The sequence below is a fragment of the Pseudophryne corroboree genome, chromosome 3, assembly GCF_028390025.1.
Source record: "Pseudophryne corroboree isolate aPseCor3 chromosome 3, aPseCor3.hap2, whole genome shotgun sequence".
NCBI lineage: Eukaryota > Metazoa > Chordata > Amphibia > Anura > Myobatrachidae > Pseudophryne > Pseudophryne corroboree.
Window position 1 is genome coordinate 19,353,622 of NC_086446.1, and position 26,679 is coordinate 19,380,300.

The following is a 26,679-nucleotide window of genomic DNA, read 5'->3' on the forward strand; positions in this document are numbered from 1 at the left end:
CATTACAATAGATTACCAAAAAAAATTAATAGTGTCAGAAAAAATATTTTTATTATTGTCATTCTACGGGATCTCATTGCCGCTGTGTATACAGTACAGTATATTTTAACTAGTGTATAGATACGCTGCTTCAGCATTGCCCTGATTCTTGCAATATCGATACAGTCGATCACTCCATACAGTTGCTGTGGGCTTCCATAGGGCGCTGTGTCACGTGCGGCATCCATTTTGTGAACCCGCTCTGTGATTGAGTCTGGCCTGCTACTGTACTGTGTACCGTATGGTGCATGGAGCTCGCTTATCCCAATAGCCGCTGTGTATTTTAAATAGCGGAATGTGACGCTCCTGCAGCTTTGTCTTGATTTATGTAAAATCTGTGTGCACACTTCTATTGAATGTGAAAGTATATTACTATAGATCAACTCCTTGACAGCCTGTTAGTCCCACTTTGGATCTTGATAGCTTGTCACCCAATGCGTTTCTTCATAAACAACTTCCTCAGGGTTGTTGCGATGGTGTTAATCTTAAATGAATTTCATTTCCAGACTGGTGAACTAAGCAGTGTGCTGAGAGACTGACATCCTGAATTAATCTTAATGGTGGATATAAACTCCCAGTAGGTGTGGGTCCATGTGAACACCACTGGCATGTTGGACTCTATGCCTTTGTTCAGGGTCTCTGCCAATCCCAAAGCATGGGTTAGCATCCACTATCCATCATAAATCTGTGAAATATTCTAATGTTTGAGGTGTTACACAGATTCTAGCATCACATTACAGCACAACTGTCACCTCAGTGATGTCACTGGTTCCTTTTCAAGAGATAGAATGCATTCCCAGTGATGTCACTGGTTTCCAGTAATGTGATAGACTGCACTCGGTGATGTCACTGGCTCCCAGTAATGTGATAGACTGCACTTGGTGATGTCACTGGTTCCCAGTAATGTGATAGGCTGCACTCTCAGTGATGTCACTGGTTCCTAGTGTAGTGATAGGCTGCACTCTCAGTGATGTCACTGTTTCCTAGTGCAGTGATAGGCTGCACTCTCAGTGGTGTCACTGGTTCCTAGTGCAGTGATAGGCTGCACTCTCAGTGATGTCACTGTTTCCTAGTGCAGTGATAGGCTGCACCCTCAATGATGTCACTGGTTCCTAGTGAAGTGGTAGGATACATTCTCTTTTCTTTGTTTTATCTGTTTATTGAGTTTTACAGTAGAGGGTAAAAATCACAGATAATGATAACACAAATTTCAACAAGAGGAAGAAAGAAGTATTGGTGTCATAATCGGTAATTGTCAGAAAGGAATAATTAACAGATTAGTATAATGAGGTCTTAAATAACTGAAAAGCTGTCATGAGTGGAAATCTGTGCTAATTGGACAGGAGGCTAAAGCTATACAGTAAATTATTTGGTAAGTCCAAACTAGGAGAGCAAAGGATATTGTGCTTTTAGGGTAGAGGGAAGAAGGAGTTCTAAAGATTAAGGAAAATTAAGGGTAGCGGTGAAGGAAGGGTGGTGGGAAGGGGAAATTGGTAGGCAAGGGGTGGGGGGACCAGTCGGTCTGTGTACTCAATGGGAATTTCAGGAATTAGAATATTAGCAAATTATAGGCCTAATTCAGACCTGATTGGAACAGCAAACGGTTTCTCTAATGGGCAAAACCATGCTGCACTGCAGGTGGGGCAGATGTAACGTGAAGTGAGAGTTAGATTTGGGTGGGGTGTGTTCAAACTGAAATAAAGCAGCCAGTATTTACCCTGCACGGAAACAATCTTACCCTAAGAGCATGGAAATGGTTTCTCACCTGTGTGGCTAACAAGATGTGATTTCCATGTAAAACATTTCCCACATGTGTGATTTCTCTGATGTTTGAAAAGGCCTGATTGGCGGGTAAAACATTTCCCACATTCAGAGCATGTAAATGGCCGTTCACCTGTGTGACTTCTCTCATGTGCAACAAGATGTGATTTTTGTGTAAAATATTTCTCACACCTAGAGCATGGAAATGGTTTCTCCCCTGTGTGATTTCTCTGATGTGTAATAAGAGCAGATTTGCATGAAAAACATTTCCCACACTCAGAGCATGGAAATGGCTTCTCACCTGTGTGATTTTTCTGATGTCTAGCCAGATATGATTTCCGTGTAAAACATTTCTCACATTTAGAACATGGAAATGGTTTCACATCTGTGTGAAATTTCATGTGTGTTAAAAGGCAAGATTTATCTTTAAAACACTTCCCACACTCAGGACATGCAAATGGCTTCTCACCTGTGTGACTTCTCTGATGTGTAACAAGATCTGATTTATGTGTAAAACATTTCACACACTCAGAGCATGCAAATGGCTTCTCACCTGTGTGACTTCTCTGGTGTGTAAGAAGATCTGATTTCTGTGTAAAACATTTAACACACTGAGAGCATGCAAATGGCTTCTCACCTGTGTGACTTCTCTGATGTATAACAAGATTTGATTTCTGTGTAAAACATTTCACACACTCAGAGCATGGAAATGGCTTCTCACCTGTGTGACATCGCTGATGTGTAACAAGATATGATTTGTGTGCAAAACATTTCCCACACTCAGAACATGGAAATGGTTTCTCACCTGTGTGACATCTCTCGTGTTTAACAAGATGTGATTTCTCTGTGAAACATTTACCACACTCAGCGCACAGAAATGGTTTCTCACCTGTGTGACATCTCTCATGTTTAAGAAGATGTGATTTGCGTGTAAAACATTTCCCACACTCTGAGCATGCAAATGGTTTTCCATCTGTGTGACAGTGATGTCCAAAAAGAGCAGATTTACATGTAAAACATTTCCCACACTCAGAAGAGGAAATGACTGCATCACCGCTATGATCTGTACTATGTGCAGCAATATGTGAGTCACCAGGAGAACATTCTTCAAGAATAGAGAGATCGGATGACATATCTGCACTGTGAAGTGCTGGATGTATATTCAGGGAAAGGTGGTTTTCTTCTAAAGACCCTCGTTTGTTGTTATCCTCTAATTTAATATCCAGAGACCAAACGCAATGTCCCTCCGAGGTATTCTTTGTATTGCGCCCATCTGGTAGAAATAAAACAATTAGCCACGTATCTTACAACATAGGCATATTTCAATATTTAATTTCACCTCAATTTCTCTAACGTCCTAGAGGATGCTGGGGACTCTGTAAGGACCATGGGGATAGACTAGCTCCACAGGAGACATGGGCACTGTAAGAAAGACTTTAGGTCTGGGTGTGCACTGGCTCCTCCCTCTATGCCCCTCCTCCAGACCTCAGTTTGATACTGTGCCCAGAGGAGATGGGTGCACTTCAGGGAGCTCTACTTAGCTTCCTGACAGAAAGAATATTTCTTAGGTTTTTTATTTTCAGGGAGCCTGCTGGCAACAGATTCCCTGCATCGAGGGACTGAGGGGAGAGAAGCAGACCTACTTCTGTGAGTTTCAAGGCTCTGCTTCTTAGGCTACTGGACACCATTAGCTCCAGAGAGATTGGTATGCAGGTCTCACCCTCGCCGTCCGTCCCAGAGCCGCGCCGCCGTCCCCCTCGCAGAGCCGGAAGATAGAAGCCAGGTGAGTATGAGAAGGAAAGAAGACTTCAGAGGCGGCAGAAGACTCCATGATCTTCACTGAGGTAACGCACAGCACTGCAGCTGTGCGCCATTGCTCCCATACACCTCACACGCGGCAGTCACTATAAGGGTGCAGGGCGCAGGGGGGGTGCCCTGGGCAGCATATAGACCTCTTTTGGCAAAAATAAGTATATGTACAGCTGGGCACTGTACATATATAAGAGCCCCCGCCAAGTTTTGAAATTTTCAGCAGGACAGAAGCCCGCTGCCGAGGGGGCGGGGCTTCTCCCTCAGCACTCACCAGCGCCATTTTTTCTCCACAGCACCGCTGAGAGGAAGCTCCCCGGACTCTCCCCTGCTTATACCACGGTAGACAGAGGGTTTTAAAGAAAGGGGGGGGGGCACAAATTTGGCGCCTATTGTATATGTAAACAGCGCTATCTGGGTAAACATAATATTATTCGTGTTTTTGTCCTGGGTCATACAGCGCTGGGGTGTGTGCTGGCATACTCTCTCTCTGTCTCTCCAAAGGGCCTGGTGGGCAAACTGTCTTCAGATAAGAGGTTCCCTGTGTGTGTGTTGTGTCGGTACGCATGTGTCGACATGTCTGAGGTAGAAGGCTCACCTAGAGAGGAGGGGGAGCGTATGAATGTGAGGTCTCCGTCGGCAGTGCCGACACCTGACTGGGTGGATATGTGGAATGTTTTAAGTGCAAGTGTGAACTTATTGCACAAGAGATTAGACAAAGCTGAGGCTAAGGAGCAGTCAGGGAGTGAACTCGTGTCTGTCCCTATGTCGCCAGGACCTTCAAGGTCTCAGAAACGCCCACTATCCCAAATAGCAGACACTGATACTGACACGGATTCGGACTCCAGTGTCGACTACGATGATGTAAAGTTACAGCCGAAAGTGGCAAAATGTATTCGATATATGATTATTGCAATAAAAGAAGTGTTGCATATCACAGAGGAACCCCCTGTCCCTGACACGAGGGTACATATGTATAAGGGAAAGAAGCCCGAGGTAACTTTTCCCTCCTCACATGAGTTGAACGAATTATGTGAAAAAGCGTGGGAATCTCCAGACAAAAAACTGCAGATTCCCAAAAGGATTCTTATGGCGTATCCTTTCCCGCCAACGGACAGGGTACGGTGGGAATCCTCCCCTAAGGTGGACAAAGCGTTGACACGCTTGTCAAAAAAGATAGCGCTGCCGTCACAAGATACGGCTACCCTCAAGGATCCTGCAGACCGCAAGCAGGAGATTACCTTGAAATCCATTTACACACATTCTGGTACATTACTCAGACCGGCAATTGCGTCGGCCTGGGTTTGTAGCGCGGGAGCAGCATGGACAGATTCCTTATCGGCGGAGATTGAGACCCTAGATAAGGATACCATTTTAATGACCCTAGGGCATATAAAGGATGCTGTCTTATATATGAAGGATGCTCAAAGAGACATTAGTTTACTGGGTTCCAGAATAAACGCTATGTCAAACTCTGCTAGACGAGTCCTCTGGACCCGGCAGTGGACCGGTGATGCCGACTCAAAAAGACATATGGAGGTTTTACCTTACAAGGGGTAGGAATTGTTTGGGGAAGGTCTCTCGGACCTCGTCTCCACGGCTTCGGCAGGTAAATCGAATTTTTTGCCTTATGTTCTCTCACAACCTAAGAAAGCGCTACATTATCAAATGCAGTCCTTTGGTTCAAATAAAAGCAGAAGAGTGCGTGGATCGTCCTTTCTTGCCAGAGGTAAGGGCAGAGGTAAAAAGCTGCATAGCACAGCTAGTTCCCAGGAACAGAAATCCTCCCCGGCTTCTGCAAAATCCACCGCATGATGCTGGGGCTCCGCTGGGGGAGTCCGCCCCAGTGGGGGCACGTCTTCGACTTTTCAGCCACATCTGGGTTCACTCACAGGTGGATCCCTGGGCAATAGAAATTGTTTCTCAGGGATACAAGCTGGAATTCGAAGAGGTGCCTCCTCGCCGGTTTTTCAAATCGGCTCTACCGACTTCTCTCCTAGAAAGGGAAATAGTGTTAAATGCTATTCACAAATTGTGTCTTCAACAGGTGGTGGTCGAAGTTCCCCTGCTTCAGAGAGGGAAGGGATACTACTCCACCCTGTTTGTAGTCCCGAAACCGGACGGTTCGGTCAGACCCATATTGAATTTAAAATCCCTGAACCTATACTTAAAACGGTTCAAGTTCAAAATGGAATCGCTCAGAGCGGTCATCGCCAGCCTGGAAGGGGGGGATTTTATGGTATCCCTGGACATAAAGGATGTATACCTTCATGTTCCCATATATCCACCTCATCAGGCGTACCTGAGATTTGCGGTACAGGATTGTCATTACCAATTTCAGACGTTGCCGTTTGGGCTTTCCACGGCCCGAGGATTTTCACAAAGGTAATGGCGGAAATGATGGTGCTACAGCGCAAGCAGGGTGTCACAATTATCCCGTACTTGGACGATCTCCTCATAAAAGCGAGATCACGAGAGAAGTTACTGAACAGTGGTCACTTTCAGTGAAGGTGTTACGGCAACACGGCTGGATTCTCAACATCCCGAAGTCGCAGCTGGTTCCTACGACTCGTCTGAGCTTCTTGGGCATGGTTCTGGACACAGACCAGAAAAAGGGTTTTCTCCCGATAGAAAAGGCTCAGGAACTCATGACTCTAGTCAAGGACCTATTGAAGCCAAAACAAGTGTCTGTGCATCATTGCACTCAAGTCCAGGGAAAAATGGTGGCATCATACGAGGCCATTCCCTTCGGCAGGTTCCATGCAAGGACTTTCCAATGGGACCTATTGGACAAGTGGTCCGGATCACATCTACAAATCCATCAGCGGATCACCCTGTCCCCCAGGGCCAGGGTATCTCTCCTGTGGTGGCTGAAGAGTGCTCACCTTTTGGAAGGACACAGGTTCGGCATTCAGGATTGGATCCTGGTGACCACGGACGCGAGCCTCAGAGGGTGGGGAGCACTCACAAAGAGAAGAAACTTCCAAGGACTCTGGACAAGTCAAGAGACGTGTCTTCACATCAACATCCTGGAACTGAGGGCCATATACAACGCCCTACGTCATGCGGAGAACTTACTTCGCGACCAACCAGTTCTGATCCAGTCAGACAACATCACCGCAGTGGCTCATGTAAACCACCAAGGCGGCAGAAAGAGCAGAGTGGCAATGGCGGAAGCCACCAAGATTCTTCACTGGGTGGAAAATCATGTAAGCGCACTGTCAGCTGTGTTCATTCCAGGAGTGGACAACCGGGAAGCAGACTTCCTCAGCAGACACAACCTGCATCCAGGGGAGTGGGGACTTCATCGGGAAGTCTTCGCACAGATTGCAAGTCGGTGGGGACTGCCCCAGATAGACATGATGGCATCCCGTCTCAACAAAAAGCTACAGAGGTATTGCGCCAGATCAAAAGATCCTCAGGCGGTAGAAGTAGACACCCTAGTGACACCGTGGGTGTTCCAGTCGGTTTATGCGTTTCCTCCTCTTCCTCTCATACCCAAGGTATTGAGAATAATAAGAAAAAGAGGAGTGAGAACAATTCTCATTGTTCCAGATTGGCAAAGAAGGACCTGGTATCCGGATCTGCTGGAAATGCTCACAGAAGATCCGTGGCCTCTTCCTCTACGACAGGACCTGTTACAACAGGGGCCATGTCTGTTCCAAGACTTACCGCGGCTGCGTTTGACGGCATGGCGGTTGAACGCCGGATCCTAGTAGAAAAAAGAATTCCAGATGGTCATTCCTACGCGGATAAAGGCTAGGAAGGATGTGACAGCTAAACATTATCACCGTATATGGCGAAAATATGTTTCTTGGTGTGAGGCCGAGAATGCTCCTACGGAAGAATTCCATCTGGGCCGTTTCCTACACTTCCTACAGACTGGAGTGAATTTGGGCCTAAAGTTAGGATCCATTAAGGTTCAGATTTCGGCCTTATCCATTTTCTTTCAAAAGAATTGGCTTCTCTCCCAGAAGTACAGACTTTTATAAAGGGAGTGCTGCATATTCAGCCTCCTTTTATACCTCCGGTGGCGCCTTGGGACCTTAACGTGGTGTTGAGTTTCCATAAGTCGCACTGGTTTGAACCACTTCAAACGGTGGAGTTAAAGTATCTCACTTGGAAGGTGGTCATGTTATTAGCCTTGGCTTCGGCTAGGAGAGTGTCGGAATTGGCGGCTTTGTCTCATAAAAGTCCCTATCTGGTTTTCCATATGGATAGGGCTGAATTGCGGACCCGTCCTCAATTCTTGCCTAAGGTGGTGTCATCCTTTCATATGAACCAACCTATTGCGGTGCCTGTGGCTACACGAGATTTGAAGGATTCTGAATCCCTTGATGTAGTCAGGGCTTTGAAAATGTATGTGGCCAGAACGGCTAGAGTCAGGAAAACGGAAGCTCTGTTTGTCCTGTATGGGGCCAGCAAGGCTGGTGCCCCTGCTTCGAAGCAGACTATTGCTCGCTGGATCTGTAATACCATCAAGCAGGCGTATTCTATGGCTGGATTGCCGTTACCAAAATCAGTCAAGGCCCATTCCACTAAGAAGGTGGGCTCGTCTTGGGCAGCTGCCCGTGGGGTCTCGGCACTGCAACTGTGCCGAGCTGCTACTTGGTCGGGTTCAAACACATTTGCAAAATTCTATACGTTTGATACCCTGGCTGAGGAGGACCTAAGGTTTGCTCAATCGGTGCTGCAGAGTCATCCGCACTCTCTTGCCCGTTTGGGAGCTTTGGTATAATCCCCATGGTCCTTACGGAGTCCTCAGCATCCTCTAGGACGTTAGAGAAAATAAGATTTTAAACCTACCGGTAAATCTTTTTGTCGTAGTCCGTAGAGGATGCTGGGCGCCCGTCTCAAGTGCGGACTACTTCTGCGAGACTTGTATATAGTTTTGCTTACATAAGGGTTATGTTATAGTTCCATCGGGTTGGACTGATGCTACGTTATTTTTTCATGCTGTTAACTGTTTACTTGATACACAAGTTATACGGTGTGATTGGTGTGGCTGGTATGACTCTTGCCCTTGGGTTAACAAAAATCCTTTCCTCGTACTGTCCATCTCCTCTGGGCACAGTTTCTCTAACTGAGGTCTGGAGGAGGGGCAGAGAGGAAGGAGCCAGTACACACCCAGACCTAAAGTCTTTCTTAAAGTGCCCATGTCTCCTGCGGAGCCCGTCTATCCCCATGGTCCTTACGGAGTCCCCAGCATCCTTTACGGACTACGAGCAAAAGATTTACCGGTAGGTTTAAAATCTTATTTTTCATAGTTGTGTGCTTGGTACAACCTCATGTGGAATACTTTGGGTGTGCTGCCTTTCACACTAAAACATAATACTGGAGAAGAAAAGGAAAAAGGGGTAGTTTTTTGGGTGTGTGGCTGGGTCCCCCGTCAGAGTGTGCCAGGGTAGTGCAACAGATGGAAATGTTAATCTCCAACTTATCCATCCTGTGGATGTTGGATCTGGAGAGAACATTGCTGTGTGAGGCACGCAAGTTGTGTCCTTCGCAATGCAATGGCAAGCCTGAAACCAAAGGGATTCCAGCTCAGCCAGTCAGTGCATCCTATACCAAACATAGCTTCCCCAGGCACTAACAAAAGATAGCTAATCTGGAGCAGCCACAGTGAGCTGTGATTGTGGAGAGAGCTTGTTTCAGTAATCAGGTTTCAATAAAGAAGAGCTCCTGGAAGGTAGAGCTCTGATTGCTGCATAATAGGCAAGAAGATGCTGAGATCAAGTAAGAAGATTGTGTGAACAACTGGAGAGACTTATGAGGTGGCAGATAGACAGTGAGGACAGTGGTTGGTGGTGAAAGTCAAGAAAGAAGAGCTCCTGGGAGGAAGAGTTCTGATTGCTGCATAATAGGCCAGATGCTGAGCTCAAGCAAGAAGACTGTGCATGGTCTGAGACGCCCACTCACGGCACAGAGAAGCTGACTGTGCATGGTCTGAGACGCCCACTCACGGCACAGAGAAGCTGACTGTGCATGGTCTGAGACGCCCAGTCACGGCACAGAGAAGCTGACTGTGCATGGTCTGAGACGCCCACTCACGGCACAGAGAAGATGACTGTGCATTGTCTGAGACGCCCACTCACGGCACAGAGAAGCTGACTGTGCATGGTCTGAGACGCCCACTCACGGCACAGAGAAGCTGACTGTGCATGGTCTGAGACGCCCACTCACGGCACAGAGAAGCTGACTGTGCATGGTCTGAGACGCCCACTCACGGCACAGAGAAGCTGACTGTGCATGGTCTGAGACGCCCACTCACGGCACAGTGAAGCTGACTGTGCATGGTCTGAGACGTCCACTCACGGCACAGAGAAGATGACTGTGCATTGTCTGAGACGCCCACTCACGGCACAGAGAAGATGACTGTGCATGGTCTGAGACGCCCACTCACGGCACAGAGAAGCGGACTGTGCATGGTCTGAGACGCCCACTCACGGCACAGAGAAGCTGACTGTGCATGGTCTGAGACGCCCACTCACGGCACAGAGAAGCTGACTGTGCATGGTCTGAGACGCCCACTCACGGCACAGAGAAGCTGACTGTGCATGGTCTGAGACGCCCACTCACGGCACAGAGAAGCTGACTGTGCATGGTCTGAGACGCCCACTCACGGCACAGAGAAGCTGACTGTGCATGGTCTGAGACGCCCACTCACGGCACAGTGAAGCTGACTGTGCATGGTCTGAGACGCCCACTCACGGCACAGAGAAGATGACTGTGCATGGTCTGAGACGCCCAGTCACGGCACAGAGAAGATGACTGTGCATTGTCTGAGACGCCCACTCACGGCACAGAGAAGCTGACTGTGCATGGTCTGAGACGCCCACTCACGGCACAGAGAAGCTGACTGTGCATGGTCTGAGACGCCCACTCACGGCACAGAGAAGCTGACTGTGCATGGTCTGAGACGCCCACTCACGGCACAGAGAAGCTGACTGTGCATGGTCTGAGACGCCCACTCACGGCACAGTGAAGCTGACTGTGCATGGTCTGAGACGCCCACTCACGGCACAGAGAAGATGACTGTGCATTGTCTGAGACGCCCACTCACGGCACAGAGAAGATGACTGTGCATGGTCTGAGACGCCCACTCACGGCACAGAGAAGCGGACTGTGCATGGTCTGAGACGCCCACTCACGGCACAGAGAAGCTGACTGTGCATGGTCTGAGACGCCCACTCACGGCACAGAGAAGCTGACTGTGCATGGTCTGAGACGCCCACTCACGGCACAGAGAAGCTGACTGTGCATGGTCTGAGACGCCCACTCACGGCACAGAGAAACTGACTGTGCATGGTCTGAGACGCCCACTCACGGCACAGTGAAGCTGACTGTGCATGGTCTGAGACGCCCACTCACGGCACAGAGAAGATGACTGTGCATTGTCTGAGACGCCCACTCACGCCACAGAGAAGATGACTGTGCATGGTCTGAGACGCCCACTCACGGCACAGAGAAGCGGACTGTGCATGGTCTGAGACGCCCACTCACGGCACAGAGAAGCTGACTGTGCAAGGTCTGAGACGCCCACTCACGGCACAGAGAAGCGGACTGTGCATGGTCTGAGACGCCCACTCACGGCACAGAGAAGCTGACTGTGCATGGTCTGAGACGCCCACTCACGGCACAGAGAAGCTGACTGTGCATGGTCTGAGACGCCCACTCACGGCACAGAGAAGCTGACTGTGCATGGTCTGAGACGCCCACTCACGGCACAGAGAAGCTGACTGTGCATGGTCTGAGACGCCCACTCACTGCACATAGATGCTGACTGTGCATGGTCTGAGACGCCCTCTCATGGCAGAAAAGCTGACTGTGCATGGACCGAGATGCCCACTCACGGCACAGAGAAGCTGACTCTGCATGGTCTGAGATGCCCACTCACGGGATACAGAGACGCATAGTGTGCACGGAAATGTGTGAGTGAGTAATGAATACACCTGTGCACCTGGTAGGCGACCTGGAAAATGTGAGCTGTTGTGGGTCCTGAGAACTGTTTCGGAACCTATGCTTCAGTATCATGCACTATTGTCTCTCCAAATTATCACTATTAACTATAACTTTTATTCCTATAGATTACAAATTACATTCTACTGATGGTGGTGTAATAATTCATCAGAATAAAACAAATATAGCAATGAAAGGCAAATGCAAAGTCTGTGCATCGTCAGATTATCCCTATGAAATGTGAGGTCCGTGTTACGTAAATGACAGATACTTTACTTACTTATATGCCAAATGCTCTGTTATGTGTGCTGTGTCATAGGTTCTAAAGGCGGATTACCTAAAATCCATTATAAAGGATGATTTATCTGACATGGATTAATATTACAGATGTTATAACAGCTGGTACACAATATCTAATAATGCAATGTTACTGTTACACAGTGGTTTCACAGTCCTCTTATTCACTCAGTTACAGAGCGGTTTCGTAATCCTTATTCACTCAGTTACAGAGCGGTATTGTAGTCCTCTTATTCTCTCAGTTACAGAGCGGTATCACAGTCCTCTTATTCCCTCAGTTACAGAGCGGTATCACAGTCCTCTTATTCCCTCAGTTACAGAGCGGTATTGTAGTCCTCTTATTTCCTCAGTTACAGAGCGGTATTATAGTCCTCTTATTCCCTCAGTTACAGAGCGGTATTGTAGTCCTCTTATTCCTTCAGTTACAGAGCGGTATTGTAGTCCTCTTATTCCCTCAGTTACAGAGCGGTATTGTAGTCCTCTTATTCCCTCAGTTACAGAGCGGTATCACAGTCCTCTTATTCCCTCAGTTACAGAGACATATCACAGTCCTCTTATTCCCTCAGTTACAGAGCGGTATTGTAGTCCTCTTATTCCCTCAGTTACAGAGCGGTATCGCAGTCCTCTTATTCCCTCAGTTACAGAGCAGTATCATATTCCTCTTATTCCCTCAGTTACAGAGCGGTATCGCAGTCCTCTTATTCCCTCAGTTACAGAGCGGTATCACAGTCCTCTTATTCCATCAGTTACAGAGCGGTATCACAGTCCTCTTATTACCTCAGTTACAGAGCGGTATCACAGTCCTCTTATTCCCTCAGTTACAGAGCGGTATCACAGTCCTCTTATTCCCTCATTTACAGAGCGGTATCACAGTCCTCTTATTCCCTCAGTTACAGAGCGGTATCACAGTCCTCTTATTCCCTCATTTACAGAGCGGTATCACAGTCCTCTTATTCCCTCAGTTACAGAGTGGTATCACAGTCCTCTTATTCCCTCAGTTAGAGCGGTATCACAGTCCTCTTATTCCCTCAGTTACAGAGCGGTATCACAGTCCTCTTATTCCCTCAGTTACAGAGCGGTATCACAGTCCTCTTATTCCCTCAGTTACAGAGCGGTATCACAGTCCTCTTATTCCCTCAGTTACAGAGAAATACACACACATACAGGAAAATGTCAGACACAGTTTCCCCCAGAGCTCCATCAGAGAGTCACAGAGTATAAGGAGCCAGAAACACAGCGCCCCAGTAGGCAGTTATTATGATAAAAGCCCGGCGCTGACTAACTACCCTTAATAGGGTAACTAGTACTATAATCACACTCCCCCCGTCTATAACACCCTGGTACCGCAGAGGTATAGCTGGAGTTATGTGAGGGCAGCGCTCCCTGTCAGCATCTCTTTTCTATGATCTGCAGGGAGAAAATGGCGCTGGTGAGTGCTGTATCCACTCTGAGAGGAAGCCCCGCCCCTTGCAATGGCGAGCAGCTTCCCGCACTAATTATTTATACTGGCCTGAGGATTCTTGAGCTAACATGGGGATTAGACCCTGTTAGCTGAGTGACCAGTGTAGGGTATCCGCGCTGGCTCAGGACGCCCCTCACAGCGCCAACACAGTGTGCCGCTGAGCCTTCATGGAGCGCAGCCTATCAGAGCTGAGCTCCCACCCTAGTGCCGCCATATCCGCCGGCGACCCGCTAACCGGGCCGCCGACGCTGTACTCACCACTCTTCTTTCTTCTGGCTCTGTTAGGGGGTGGTGGCTGTGCTGCGGGAGTGAGCGGTCACCTCGTGGGCTTGCAATCAGCACCCTCAGGAGCTCAGTGTCCTGTCAGCGGAGATAGAGAACCATTAACTTCACGTGTTGGTTCCTACTCCCCCCCCAAGTCCCATGAAGCAGGGAGGCTGTTGCGAGCAGCTTCCCTGTACCTAACACTCTTAGAAAAACAATAAAACTAAAAAATTCCTAGGAGCTCCCCTAGCTGTGACCGGCTCCTCCGTGCACATTTTCTAGACTGAGTCTGGTAGGAGGGGCATAGAGGGAGGAGCCAGCCCACTCTATTAAACTCTTAAAGTGTCCATGGCTCCCAAGGGACCCATCTATACCCCCATGGTATTGAACCCCAGCGTCCTCTAGGACATAAGAGAAAATAAGAATTTACTTACCGATAATTCTATTTCTTGTAGTCCGTAGTGGATGCTGGAAACTCCGTAAGGACCATGGGGAACAGCGGCTCCGCAGGAGACTGGGCACAAAAAGTAAAAGCTTTAGACTAGCTGGTGTGCACTGGCTCCTCCCCCTATGACCCTCCTCCAAGCCTCAGTTAAGATACTGTGCCCGGACGAGCGTACATAATAAGGAAGGATCTTGAATCCCGGGTAAGACTCATACCAGCCACACCAATCACACCGTACAACTCGTGATCTGAACCCAGTTAACAGTATGATAACCGTAGGAGCCTCTGAAAAGATGGCTTCCAACAATAAACAACCCGATTTTTTTTGTAACAATAACTATATACAAGTATTGCAGACAATCCGCACTTGGGATGGGCGCCCAGCATCCACTACGGACTACGAGAAATAGAATTATCGGTAAGTAAATTCTTATTTTCTCTGACGTCCTAGTGGATGCTGGGAACTCCGTAAGGACCATGGGGATTATGCCAAAGCTCCCAAACGGGCGGGAGAGTGCGGATGACTCTGCAGCACCGAATGAGAGAACTCCAGGTCCTCCTCAGCCAGGGTATCAAATTTGTAGAATTTAGCAAACGTGTTTGCCCCTGACCAAGTAGCTGCTCGGCAAAGTTGTAAAGCCGAGACCCCTCGGGCAGCCGCCCAAGATGAGCCCACCTTCCTTGTGGAATGGGCTTTTACAGATTTTGGCTGTGGCAGGCCTGCCACAGAATGTGCAAGTTGAATTGTACTACAAATCCAACGAGCAATCGTCTGCTTAGAAGCAGGAGCACCCAGCTTGTTGGGTGCATACAGTATAAACAGCGAGTCAGATTTTCTGACTCCAGCCGTCCTGGAAACATATATTTTCAGGGCCCTGACTACGTCCAGCAACTTGGAATCCTCCAAGTCCCTAGTAGCCACAGGTACCACAATAGGTTGATTCATGTGAAACGCTGAAACCACCTTAGGGAGAAATTGAGGACGAGTCCTCAATTCCGCCCTATCCGAATGAAATATCAGGTAAGGGCTTTTATAGGATAAAGCCGCCAATTCTGATACGCGCCTGGCTGAAGCCAGGGCCAACAGCATTACCACTTTCCATGTGAGATATTTCAAATCCACTGTGGCAAGTGGTTCAAATGAATGTGATTTTAGGAACCCTAAAACTACATTGAGATCCCAAGGTGCCACTGGAGGCACAAAAGGAGGCTGTATATGCAGTACCCCTTTGACAAACGTCTGAACTTCAGGCACTGAAGCCAATTCTTTCTGGAAGAAGATCGACAGGGCCGAAATTTGAACCTTAATGGATCCTAATTTTAGGCCCATAGACAATCCTGCTTGCAGGAAATGTAGGAAACGACCCAGTTGAAATTCCTCCGTAGGGGCCTTCTTGGCCTCACACCACGCAACATATTTTCGCCAAATGCGATGATAATGTTTTGCCGTTACATCCTTCCTGGCCTTGATCAGGGTAGGGATGACTTCATCTGGAATGCCTTTTTCCTTCAGGATCCGGCGTTCAACCGCCATGCCGTCAAACGCAGCCGCGGTAAGTCTTGGAACAGACAAGGTCCCTGCTGGAGCAGGTCCTTCCTTAGAGGTAGAGGCCACGGGTCCTCCGTGAGCATCTCTTGCAGCTCCGGGTACCAAGTTCTTCTTGGCCAATCCGGAGCCACGAGTATCGTTCTTACTCCTCTCCTTCTTATGATTCTCAGTACTTTTGGTATGAGAGGAAGAGGAGGGAACACATATACCGACTGGAACACCCACGGAGTTACCAGAGCGTCCACCGCTATTGCCTGAGGGTCCCTTGACCTGGCGCAATATCTGTCCAGTTTCTTGTTGAGACGGGACGCCATCATGTCCACCTTTGGTTTTTCCCAACGGTTTACAATCACTTGGAAGACTTCTGGATGAAGTCCCCACTCCCCCGGGTGGAGGTCGTGTCTGCTGAGGAAGTCTGCTTCCCAGTTGTCCACTCCCGGAATGAACACTGCTGACAGTGCTATCACATGATTTTCCGCCCAGCGGAGAATCCTTGCAGCTTCTGCCATTGCCCTCCTGCTTCTCGTGCCGCCCTGTCTGTTTACGTGGGCGACTGACGTGATGTTGTCCGATTGGATCAACACCGCCTGACCCTGAAGCAGAGGTTTTGCTTGACTTAGGGCATTGTAAATGGCCCTTAGTTCCAGAATGTTTATATGAAGAGACGTTTCCAAGCTTGACCACAGGCCCTGGAAATTCCTTCCCTGTGTGACTGCTCCCCAGCCTCTCAGGCTGGCATCCGTGGTTACCAGGATCCAATCCTGAATGCCAAATCTGCGGCCCTCTAGTAGATGAGCACTCTGCAGCCACCACAGGAGAGACACCCTTGTCCTTGGCGACAGGGTTATCCGCTGATGCATCTGCAGATGCGATCCGGACCATTTGTCCAGTAGATCCCACTGAAATGTTCTTGCATGGAATCTTCCGAATGGAATCGCTTCGTAAGAAGCCACCATTTTCCCCAGGACCCTCGTGCACTGATGCACTGAGACCTGTCCTGGTTTTAGGAGGTTCCTGACTAGCTCGGATAACTCCCTGGCCTTCTCCTCCGGGAGAAACACCTTCTTCTGGACTGTGTCCAGAATCATTCCTAGGAACAGTAGACGTGTCGTTGGAATCAGCTGCGATTTTGGAATATTTAGAATCCACCCGTGCTGACGTAACACTACCTGAGATAGTGCTACTCCGACTTCTAACTGTTCCCTGGATCTTGCCCTTATCAGGAGATCGTCCAAGTAAGGGATAATTGAAATGCCTTTTCTTCGTAGAAGAATCATCATTTCGGCCATTACCTTGGTAAAGACCCGAGGTGCCGTGGACAATCCAAACGGCAGCGTCTGAAACTGATAATGACAGTTTAGTACTACAAACCTGAGGTACCCTTGGTGAGAAGGGTATATCGGGACGTGGAGATAAGCATCTTTGATGTCCAGAGACACCATATAGTCCCCTTCTTCCAGGTTCGCTATCACTGCTCTGAGTGACTCCATCTTGAATTTGAACCTTTTTATGTAAGTGTTCAAGGATTTCAGATTTAAAATTGGTCTCACCGAGCCGTCCGGCTTCGGTACCACAAACAGCGTGGAATAATACCCCTTTCCTTGTTGCAGGAGGGGTACCTTGATTATCACCTGCTGGGAATACAGCTTGTGAATGGCTTCTAGAACTGCCTCCCTGTCGGAGGGAGACTTTGGTAAAGCAGACTTCAGGAAACGATGAGGGGGAAACGCCTCGAATTCCAGTTTGTACCCCTGCGATACTACCTGTAGAATCCAGGGATCCACTTGCGAGTGAGCCCACTGCGCGTTGAAATTTTTGAGACGGGCCCCCACCATATCTGAGTCTGCTTGTAAAGCCCCAGCGTCATGCTGAAGACTTGGCAGAAGCAGGGGAGGGCTTCTGCTCTTGGGAAGCGGCTGCATGGTGCAGTCTTTTTCCTCTTCCTCTGTCCCGGGGCAGAAAGGAGTGGCCTTTTGCTCGCTTGTACTTATGGGAACGAAAGGACAGAGATTGAAAAGACGGTGTCTTTTTCTGCTGATGTGGAGTGACCTGGGGTAAAAAGGTGGATTTTCCAGCCGTTGCCGTGGCCACCAGGTCCGATAGACCAGCCCCAAATAACTCCTCCCCTTTATACGGCAATACTTCCATGTGCCGTTTGGAATCCGCATCCCCTGACCACTGTCGCGTCCACAACGCTCTTCTGGCAGAGATGGACATAGCACTTACTCTTGATGCCAGGGTGCAAATATCCCTCTGTGCATCACGCATATATAATAATGCATCCTTTAAATGTTCTATAGTTAACAAAATATTGTCCCTATCCAGGGTATCAATATTCTCAGTCAGGGAATCCGACCATGCGACTCCAGCACTGCACATCCAGGCTGAGGCGATTGCTGGTCGCAGTATAACACCAGTATGTGTGTATATACTTTTTAGGATATTTTCCAGCCTTCTATCAGCTGGTTCTTTGAGGGTAGCCGTATCAGGAGACGGTAACGCTACTTGTTTAGATAAACGTGTGAGCGCCTTATCTACCCTAGGGGGTGTTTCCCAACGCGCCCTAACCTCTGGCGGGAAAGGATATAATGCTAATAATTTTTTAGAAATTAGCTGTTTTTTATCGGGAGAAACCCACGCTTTTTCACACACCTCATTTATTTCCTCTGACTCAGGAAAAAATATTGGTAGTTTTTTCTCACCCCACATAATACCCTTCTTTGTGGTACTTGTAGTGTCAGAAAGGTTCAATGCCTCTTTCATTGCCGTGATCATGTAACGTGTGGCCCTACTGGACATTACGTTTGTCTCGTCACCGTCGACACTAGACTCAGTATCTGTGTCAGGGTCTGTGTCGACCCACTGAGGTAACGGGCGTTTTAGCGCCCCTGACGGTGTCTGAGACGCCTGGACAGGCACTAACTGATTTGCCGGCTGTCTCATGTCGTCAACAGTTTTTTGCAAATTGCTGACATTATCACTTAATTGTTTAAATACAATCATCCAGTCAGGTGTCGACTCCCTAGGGGGTGACATCACCAACGCAGGCAACTGCTCCGCCTCCACATAATTTTCCTCCTCATACATGTCGACACACGCGTACCGACACACAGCACACACACACCGGGAATGCTCTGATAGAGGACAGGACCCCACTTAGCCCTTTGGAGAGACAGAGGGAGAGTCTGCCAGCACACACCCAGCGCTATATATATATATACAGGGATAACCTTATATAAGTGTTATTCCCTTATAGCTGCTGTTAATTATTGTTATTTGCTGCCAACAATGCCCCCCCTTCTCTTTTTTACCCTGATTCTGAAGCAGGACTGCAGGGGAGAGTCAGGGAGCCGTCCTTCCAGCGGAGCTGTGAGGGAAAATGGCGCTTGTGTGCTGAGGAGATAGGCTCCGCCCCTTCACGACGTCCTTATCTCCCGCTTTTTTGTGTAAAATGGCAGGGGATTAAAATACATCCATATAGCCCAGGAGCTATATGTGATGTATTCTGTTTTGCCACCTAAGGTATTCTGTTATATTGCGTCTCAGGGCGCTCCCCCCCCAGCGCCCTGCACCCTCAGTGACCGGAGTGTGAAGTGTGCTGAGAGCAATGGCGCACAGCTGCGGTGCTGTGCGCTACCTTAGTCTGAAGACAGGATGTCTTCTGCCGCCGATTTCACCGGACCTCTTCGTCTCTTCTGGCTCTGTAAGGGGGACGGCGGCGCGGCTCCGGTGACCCATCCAGGCTGAACCTGTGATCGTCCCTCTGGAGCTAGTGTCCAGTAGCCTAAGAAACCCGATCCACTCTGCACTCAGGTGAGTCCGTTTCTTCTCCCCTTAGTCCCACGATGCAGTGAGCCTGTTGCCAGCAGGACTCACTGAAAATAAAAAAACCTAACTAAACTTTTATTCTAAGCAGCTCAGGAGAGCCACCTAGATTGCACCCTTCTCGGCCGGGCACAAAAATCTAACTGAGGCTTGGAGGAGGGTCATAGGGGGAGGAGCCAGTGCACACCACCTGATCCTTAAGCTTTTATTTTGTGCCCTGTCTCCTGCGGAGCCGCTATATCCCCATGGTCCTTACGGAGTCCCAGCATCCACTAGGACGTCAGAGAAAATAAAAAAAACTATTTAAACTTTTACTTCTAAGCAGCTCAGGAGAGCCACCTAGCTTGCACCCTTCTCGTTCGGGCACAAAAATCTAACTGAGGCTTGGAGGAGGGTCATAGGGGGAGGAGCCAGTGCACACCAGCTAGTCTAAAGCTTTTACTTTTTGTGCCCAGTCTCCTGCGGAGCCGCTGTTCCCCATGGTCCTTACGGAGTTCCCAGCATCCACTAGGACGTCAGAGAAATAGGGGCTGATGGCTCCTGATGTATGAGATACACCAGAGAGTGTGGGGAGGAGACTGGTCAGATCTCTGGGCTGGTAACACAGTGACATGATGTGAGGGGGAGAGCAGGAGTATAATAGGGGCTGATGGCTCCAGATGTATGAGATACACCAGAGAGTGTGGGGAGGAGACTGGTCAGATCTCTGGGCTGGTAACACACAGTGACATGATGTGAGGGGGAGAGCAGGAGTATAATAGGGGCTGATGGCTCCTGATGTATGAGATACACCAGAGAGTGTGGGGAGGAGACTGGTCAGATCTCTGGGCTGGTAACACACAGTGACATGATGTGAGGGGAGAGCAGGAGTATAATAGGGGCTGATGGCTCCTGATTCCCCCACTGGGCAGATACATTTCCCTCATTAGTCTGTACTGACAGAGGAGGGTGTAGGATAAGAGATTGCTGTAGTGACAGTATAAGGAGAATATGTGACTCTTATCTGTAATACGTGATTATGTCTCACCTGTGCTGATATCTGTAGGGATTCCCTCCTCCTTACACTTCTGATCACCCCTCACATACATCACTTCTTCATCTATATCTTCTGCCTTTATATCCATTACATACGTCTCTTCTTCTCCCTTTGTATCTTCTACCTTAATAGCAGTCACATATGTCTCTACTTCTCCGTCTAGAACTTCTACCTTAATATCAGTTAGTTCTTCATCCTAAATAACATATAAAAATAAAATAACATATTATTTAGATTTCATTAACTGAAATGAAACACTTTATCAAGGTATAATACACACACAGCTTCTCTACAGGTCAAATAGTGAGAGTCACTTTGGTATATTAGTGAGACCCTAAATCCCACCTACCTGATCCTCCTGTGGGATCCTGTGATTCTCCTCTGTACAGTCCTGGGAATACAGAGGACGGGGACATCTCTCTGGGGTATCTCTGTTACTGGGTCCATCTGTAGGAGACACACAGTGACTGAGTACAGTGTATATATGTGATTATCAGGTGATGTGTGTATATAGGGGCTCTCCCATATATACCTGCTCTCCCCTGTACAAAACATGACAGTCTCCTCTTACCCAGTGATGTGAGAGGCCAGTGATTCTCCATCATCATATCCTTGTACAGACCCCTGTGTTCCTCTATATACTCCCCCTCCTGCATGGAGACATAGACAGTGACATCCTGACACCTTATAGGAACCTGACACACACAGTGATACAGTCATCACCCAGACACATCCCCTGATGTTACTGTATAATGCCCCATTCCCAGCAGTCACCTCTCCAGTCATCACCCAGACACGTCCCCTGGTGTTACTGTATAATGTCCCATTCCCAGCAGTCACCTCTCCAGTCATCACCCAGACACGTCCCCTGGTGTTACTGTATAACGCCCCATTCCCTGCAGTCACCTCTCCAGTCATCACCCAGACACATCCCCCGGTGTTACTGTATAACGTCCCATTCCCAGCAGTCACCTCTCCAGTCACCACCCAGACACGTCCCCCCGGTGCTACTGTATAATGCCCCATTCCCAGCAGTCACCTCTCTAGTCATCACCCAGACACGTCTCCTGGTGTTACTGTATAATGTCCCATTCCCAGCAGTCACCTCTCCATTCATTACCCAGACATGTCCCCTGGTGTTACTGTATAATGTCCCATTCTCAGCAGTCACCACCCAGACATGTCCCCCGGTGTTCTGTATAATGTCCCATTCCCAGCAGTCACCACCCAGACATGTACCCCGGTGTTACTGTATAATGCCCCATTCCCAGCAGTCACCACTCCAGTCATCACCCAGACACGTCTCCTCGTGTTACTGTATAACGCCCCATTCCCAGGAGTCACCTCTCCACTCATCACCCAGACAGGTCCCCTGGTGTTACTGTATAATGCCCCATCCCCGCAGTCACCTTTCCAGTCATCACCCAGAAACGTCTCCTGGTGTTACTGTATAATGTCCCATTCCCAGCAGTCACCTCTCCAGTCATCACCCAGACACATCCCCTGGTGTTACTGTATAATACCCCATTCCTAGCAGTCACCTCTCCAGTCAGCACCCAGACACGTCCCCTGGTGTTACTGTATAATGCCCCATTCCCAGCAGTCACTTCTCCAGTCATCACCCAGACACATTCCCTGGTGTTACTGTATAATGCCCAGTGATCGCGCTGAGCAGAAAAAATTGTGGGTCCCGGGGACCCCTCACTTTAAAAAATTGGGGTCCTACTTCACAGTTTCTGGGTCCCATAGCAATGTATGCTTTTGAGCTCCCCTTATGCCTCCCCACATAGCATTAGACCACCCCACATGGTAGACAGCAGTTATGGCAGTATTGCGGGGCAAATGGGGGGTTAGGTGCAGGAAGTGCTGTAGGCAGTGTTAGGGGTAGGGAGGCATCAGTACCCAGGATTCGGTGAGTCCTGCTCCCCGTCAACTTTTAAGATCAGCTTCTCTGTGTCCTTGTTGAAGCCCTACCGCTATAACACGAGGTGTGTGCGTATGCTGGGCACTGCTTTGGTTTGGGGATTGTTTGTGTCTATGCTGAGCACTGTGTGTGGATATGGGAGTTTGTTTGCTGGTCACTGTGTATGGGGGGATGTATCATAGGCACTGTGGGTATGGAGTACCCATATGCTAGGCGCTGGGGGGGGGGGGTGTATAATGAGCACTGTGTGGGTATGGGTGGTGCGTATGATGGCCAGTGTGTGGGTATAGAGGGTGCTATGAGCATTGTAAGTGTGTATAATGGGCACTGTGTGGCACGGGTGTGTGTATGATAGGCGCTATGTGGCATGGGTGTGCGTATGATGGGTGCTGTGTGGCATGGGTGTGCGTATGATGGGCGCTGTGTGGCATGGGTGTGCGTATGATGGGCGCTGTGTGGCATGAGTGTGCGTATGATGGGCGCTGTGTGGCATGGGTGTGCGCATGATGGGCGCTGTGTGGTATGGGTGTGCGCATGATGGGCGCTGTGTGGTATGGGTGTGCGCATGATGGGCGCTGTGTGGTATGGGTGTGCGCATGATGGGCGCTGTGTGGTATGGGTGTGCGCATGATGGGCGCTGTGTGGTATGGGTGTGCGTATGATGGGCGCTGTGTGGTATGGGTGTGCGTATGATGGGGTGTGTATACTGGGCATTGTGAATAATGAGCACTGTGTGGGTATGGGGGTGTTTATAATGGGCACTGTGTGGGTATGTGGGACAGAATGGGTGCAGTAGAGGTGGAAGGGGGTAGGATAGGTGCAGTACTGGTAGCAGGATTTGAGCAGTAGTGGTAGCAGGGGGCAGGATGGGTGCAGTAGTAGTAGGGGGTAGGATAGGTGCAGTAGTGGTAGCAGGGGGCAGGATGGGTGCAGTAGTGGTAGCAGGGGGTAAGATAGGTGCAGCAGTGGTAGGGGGCAGGATCGGTGCAGTAGTGGTAGGGGGTATGATAGGTGCAGTAGTGGTAGCAAGGGGTAAGATAGGTGCAGCAGTGGTAGGGGGCAGGATGAGTGCAGTAGTCGTAGGGGGTATGATAGGTGCAGTAGTGGTAGCAGGGGGTAAGATAGGTGCAGCAGTGGTAGGGGGTAGGATAGGTGCAGTACTGGTAGCAGGATGGGAGCAATAATGGTGGTAGCAGGGGCAGGATGGGTGCAGTAGTAGTAGGGGGTAGGATAGATGCAGTAGTGGTAGCAGGGGGCAGGATGGGTGCAGTAGTGGTAGCAGTGGGTAAGATAGGTGCAGTAGTGGTAGGGGGCAGGATGGGTGCAGTAGTGGTGGTAGCAGGGGGCAGGATGGGTGCAGTAGGGGGTAGGATAGGTGCAGTAGTGGTAGCAGGGGGTAAGATAGGTGCAGTAGTGGTAGGGGGCAGGATGGGTGCAGTAGTGGTGGTAGCAGGGGGCAGGATGGGTGCAGTAGGGGGTAGGATAGGTGCAGTAGTGGTAGCAGGGGGTAGGATAGGTGCAGTAGTGGTAGCAGGGGGTAAGATAGGTGCAGTAGTGGTAGGGGGCAGGATTGGTGAAGTAGTGGTGGTAGCAGGGGGCAGGATGGGTGCAGTAGGGGGTAGGATAGGTGCAGTAGTGGTGGTAGCAGGGGGCAGGATGGGTGCAGTAGTGGTGGTAGCAGGGGGCAGGATGGGTGCAGTAGTGGTGGTAGCAGGGGGCAGGATGGGTGCAGTAGTGGTGGTAGCAGGGGGCAGGATGGGTGCAGTAGTGGTGGTAGCAGGGGGGCAGGATGGGTGCAGTAGTGGTGGTAGCAGGGGGCAGGATGGGTGCAGTAGTAGTAGGGGGTAGGTGGTGATTCACCACATAACCTGTGGTGATGGGGAAAAACACAGCCGACCACAGCTCCAGCCCCCCTCCCTCCGAAGACGCCAGCCAGCCAAGGAACCTTTACAGCGCCTGCAATTACTGACCACTTAGTCTCCCTGCGGGAACCCCGGACACCAGTCAGCAAACCCAGGCATAGTGACTGACACGGCCGTGACTAACACGTGTCACGGCCGCAGCTATACATTACCGCCACCAAGTTCACCGGGTCTCCATAGCGGACAGACTCATGGGATTCGAGCGCACCACGTCAGCAGGAATCGGCGTCCGTGATCTAGTGGCTAAAGCTGGGCAAAGTGACTGGGGCTTCCCGCGGTGCCGTCTGAGGCAGTGTCCGCGCTGCCGCTCTTGCTTTGAGAGAACACATCAAAGGCAAGAGCGGCAGCGCGGCCACTGCCTCAGACGGCACCGCGGGAAGCCCCAGTCACTTTGCCCAGCTTTAGCCACTAGATCACGGACGCCGATCCCTGCACATTGCCAGCACCTCTCATCCCTGTGACAACCCCCGCCCCCCCGATACACTTACAGACACCGCGAGTCAGCCGGCATCCGCAATCAGCCAGGCGCCAAAGAGGAGGGAGAACTGGCTCCACCTCCTCTTTCTAGCATTCACCACGAGGCCAGCATGTCAATCAAACAAATCCCCCTTACGGATTCGCGGAATGAGGAGCGCGTCCCCGGGGACCCTCCCACTTTGTATACTGGAGTCCCGTGTCTTCAAAAACGGGTAAAAAACGCGCCATAGCGCGTTTTTGCGATCACTGATGCCCCATTCCCAGCAGTCACCTCTCCAGTCATCACCCAGACACGTCTCCTGGTGTTACTGTATAACATCCAATTCTCAGCAGTCACCTCTCCAGTCATCACCCAGACACATCCCCTGGTGTTACTGTATATCGTCCCATTCCCAGCAGTCACCACCCAGACATGTCCCCCGTGTTACTGTATAACGCCCCATTCCCAGCAGTCACCTTTCCAGTCACCATCCAGACACGTTCCCTGGTGTTACTGTATAACGCCCCATTCCCCGCAGTCACCTCTCCACTCATCACCCAGACACATCCCCTGGTGTTACTGTATAATGTCCCATTCCCCGCAGTCACCTCTCCACTCATCACCCAGACACGTCCCCTGGTGTTACTGTATAATGTCCCATTCCCAGCAGTCACCTCGCCAGTCATCACCCAGACACATCCCCTGGTGTTACTGTATAATGTCCCATTCCCAGCAGTCACCTCTCCGGTCATCACCCAGACACATCCCCTGGTGTTACTGTATAATGTCCCATTCCCAGCAGTCACCTCTCCAGTCATCACCCAGACACATCCCCTAGTGTTACAGTATAATGCCCCATTCCCAGCAGTCACCTCTCCAATCAGCAGCTGAATGATCTTGTTGGTGAGATCCAGGATCTTCTGGTCATTGTGTCTCTCATGTATCAGTGAGTGAGGTGAAGGCACCGTGATGGGGATCTGGGTCCTGCTCAGTTCTCCTGACACACGGAGATGGCTGCTGGGTGTCTCACACTCACCGGATGTCTTCTTCACTATTGTGTAATCCTGCGTATTGGGGGAGTAACTTATTATAATATGACTTTTACTCAGATACATTAATGGTGCGTACAGTAGCAGATTCCACCACCAGTGAGTCCCCAATGATCACATACTGGACGGACAGTCTGGACTGCGATCGGCATGTAGTGCTTTCATTGGGAAACCGGTCCTTTACCTATCTGTCAGCTGTAAGTGCTTCTAGGGACTGTAGCCAATGTACTAATCCATATAGTAACCCATACACGCATCACACGCAGGAGGCACTAGTCTGCGCCACCTGTATTACGGTAACGGCGGGGTCTGCGTCACCTGTATTACGATAACGGCGGGGTCAGTGCCACTTGTATTAAGGTAACGGTGGGGTCTGCGCCTCCTGTATTACGGTAACGGTGGGGTCTGCTCCACCTGTGTCATACTTGCCTACCTGACCCTCTCCATGAGGGAGAAAATGCTCTGTTCCTGGACTTTCCTGGTAATGTATGATTGCCATCACCTGTGGTGAGCTAGGTAATTGATAAGAAAGGTGTTTCACCACAGGTGATGGCAATCATACATTACCAGGAAAGTCCAGGAACAGAGCATTTTCTCCCTCATGGAGAGGGTCAGGTAGGCAAGTATGACCTGTGTTACATGGATAATGCAGCACCACAGGCTGCTCCAGCTGCACTATAAGAAGGCACCAGAGGCTGCTCCAACTGTAGTACAGCAACCTGACACCAGAGCTGCTCAGCCTATAGAATAATAATAATAATAATAATATCATTACCTGCTGCCAGACACAGCAATGGCTGCTCTCTGCTCCTGCTGCCTTGTGGGAATGATAGAAGGAAGGCGGAGCTCAGACCAGGGGAAAATGGCCGCCGCTCCCTGAC

The 26,679-nt window shown here is 49.7% G+C and overlaps 1 protein-coding gene across 1 annotated transcript; it reads right to left on the minus strand.

Moving 5' to 3' along the window:
- On the minus strand, nucleotides 1–26,679 carry LOC135054544 (gastrula zinc finger protein XlCGF26.1-like). The gene is made up of 6 exons (XM_063957689.1): nucleotides 26,574–26,679; nucleotides 25,622–25,813; nucleotides 21,018–21,096; nucleotides 20,796–20,893; nucleotides 20,438–20,642; nucleotides 1–3,073 (listed from the first exon to the last, which is right to left on the minus strand). The coding sequence occupies exons 3-6, from the start codon at nucleotides 21,052–21,054 to the stop codon at nucleotides 1,779–1,781; spliced, it is 1,635 nt and encodes a 544-aa protein (XP_063813759.1). The 5' UTR covers nucleotides 21,055–21,096; nucleotides 25,622–25,813; nucleotides 26,574–26,679; the 3' UTR covers nucleotides 1–1,778.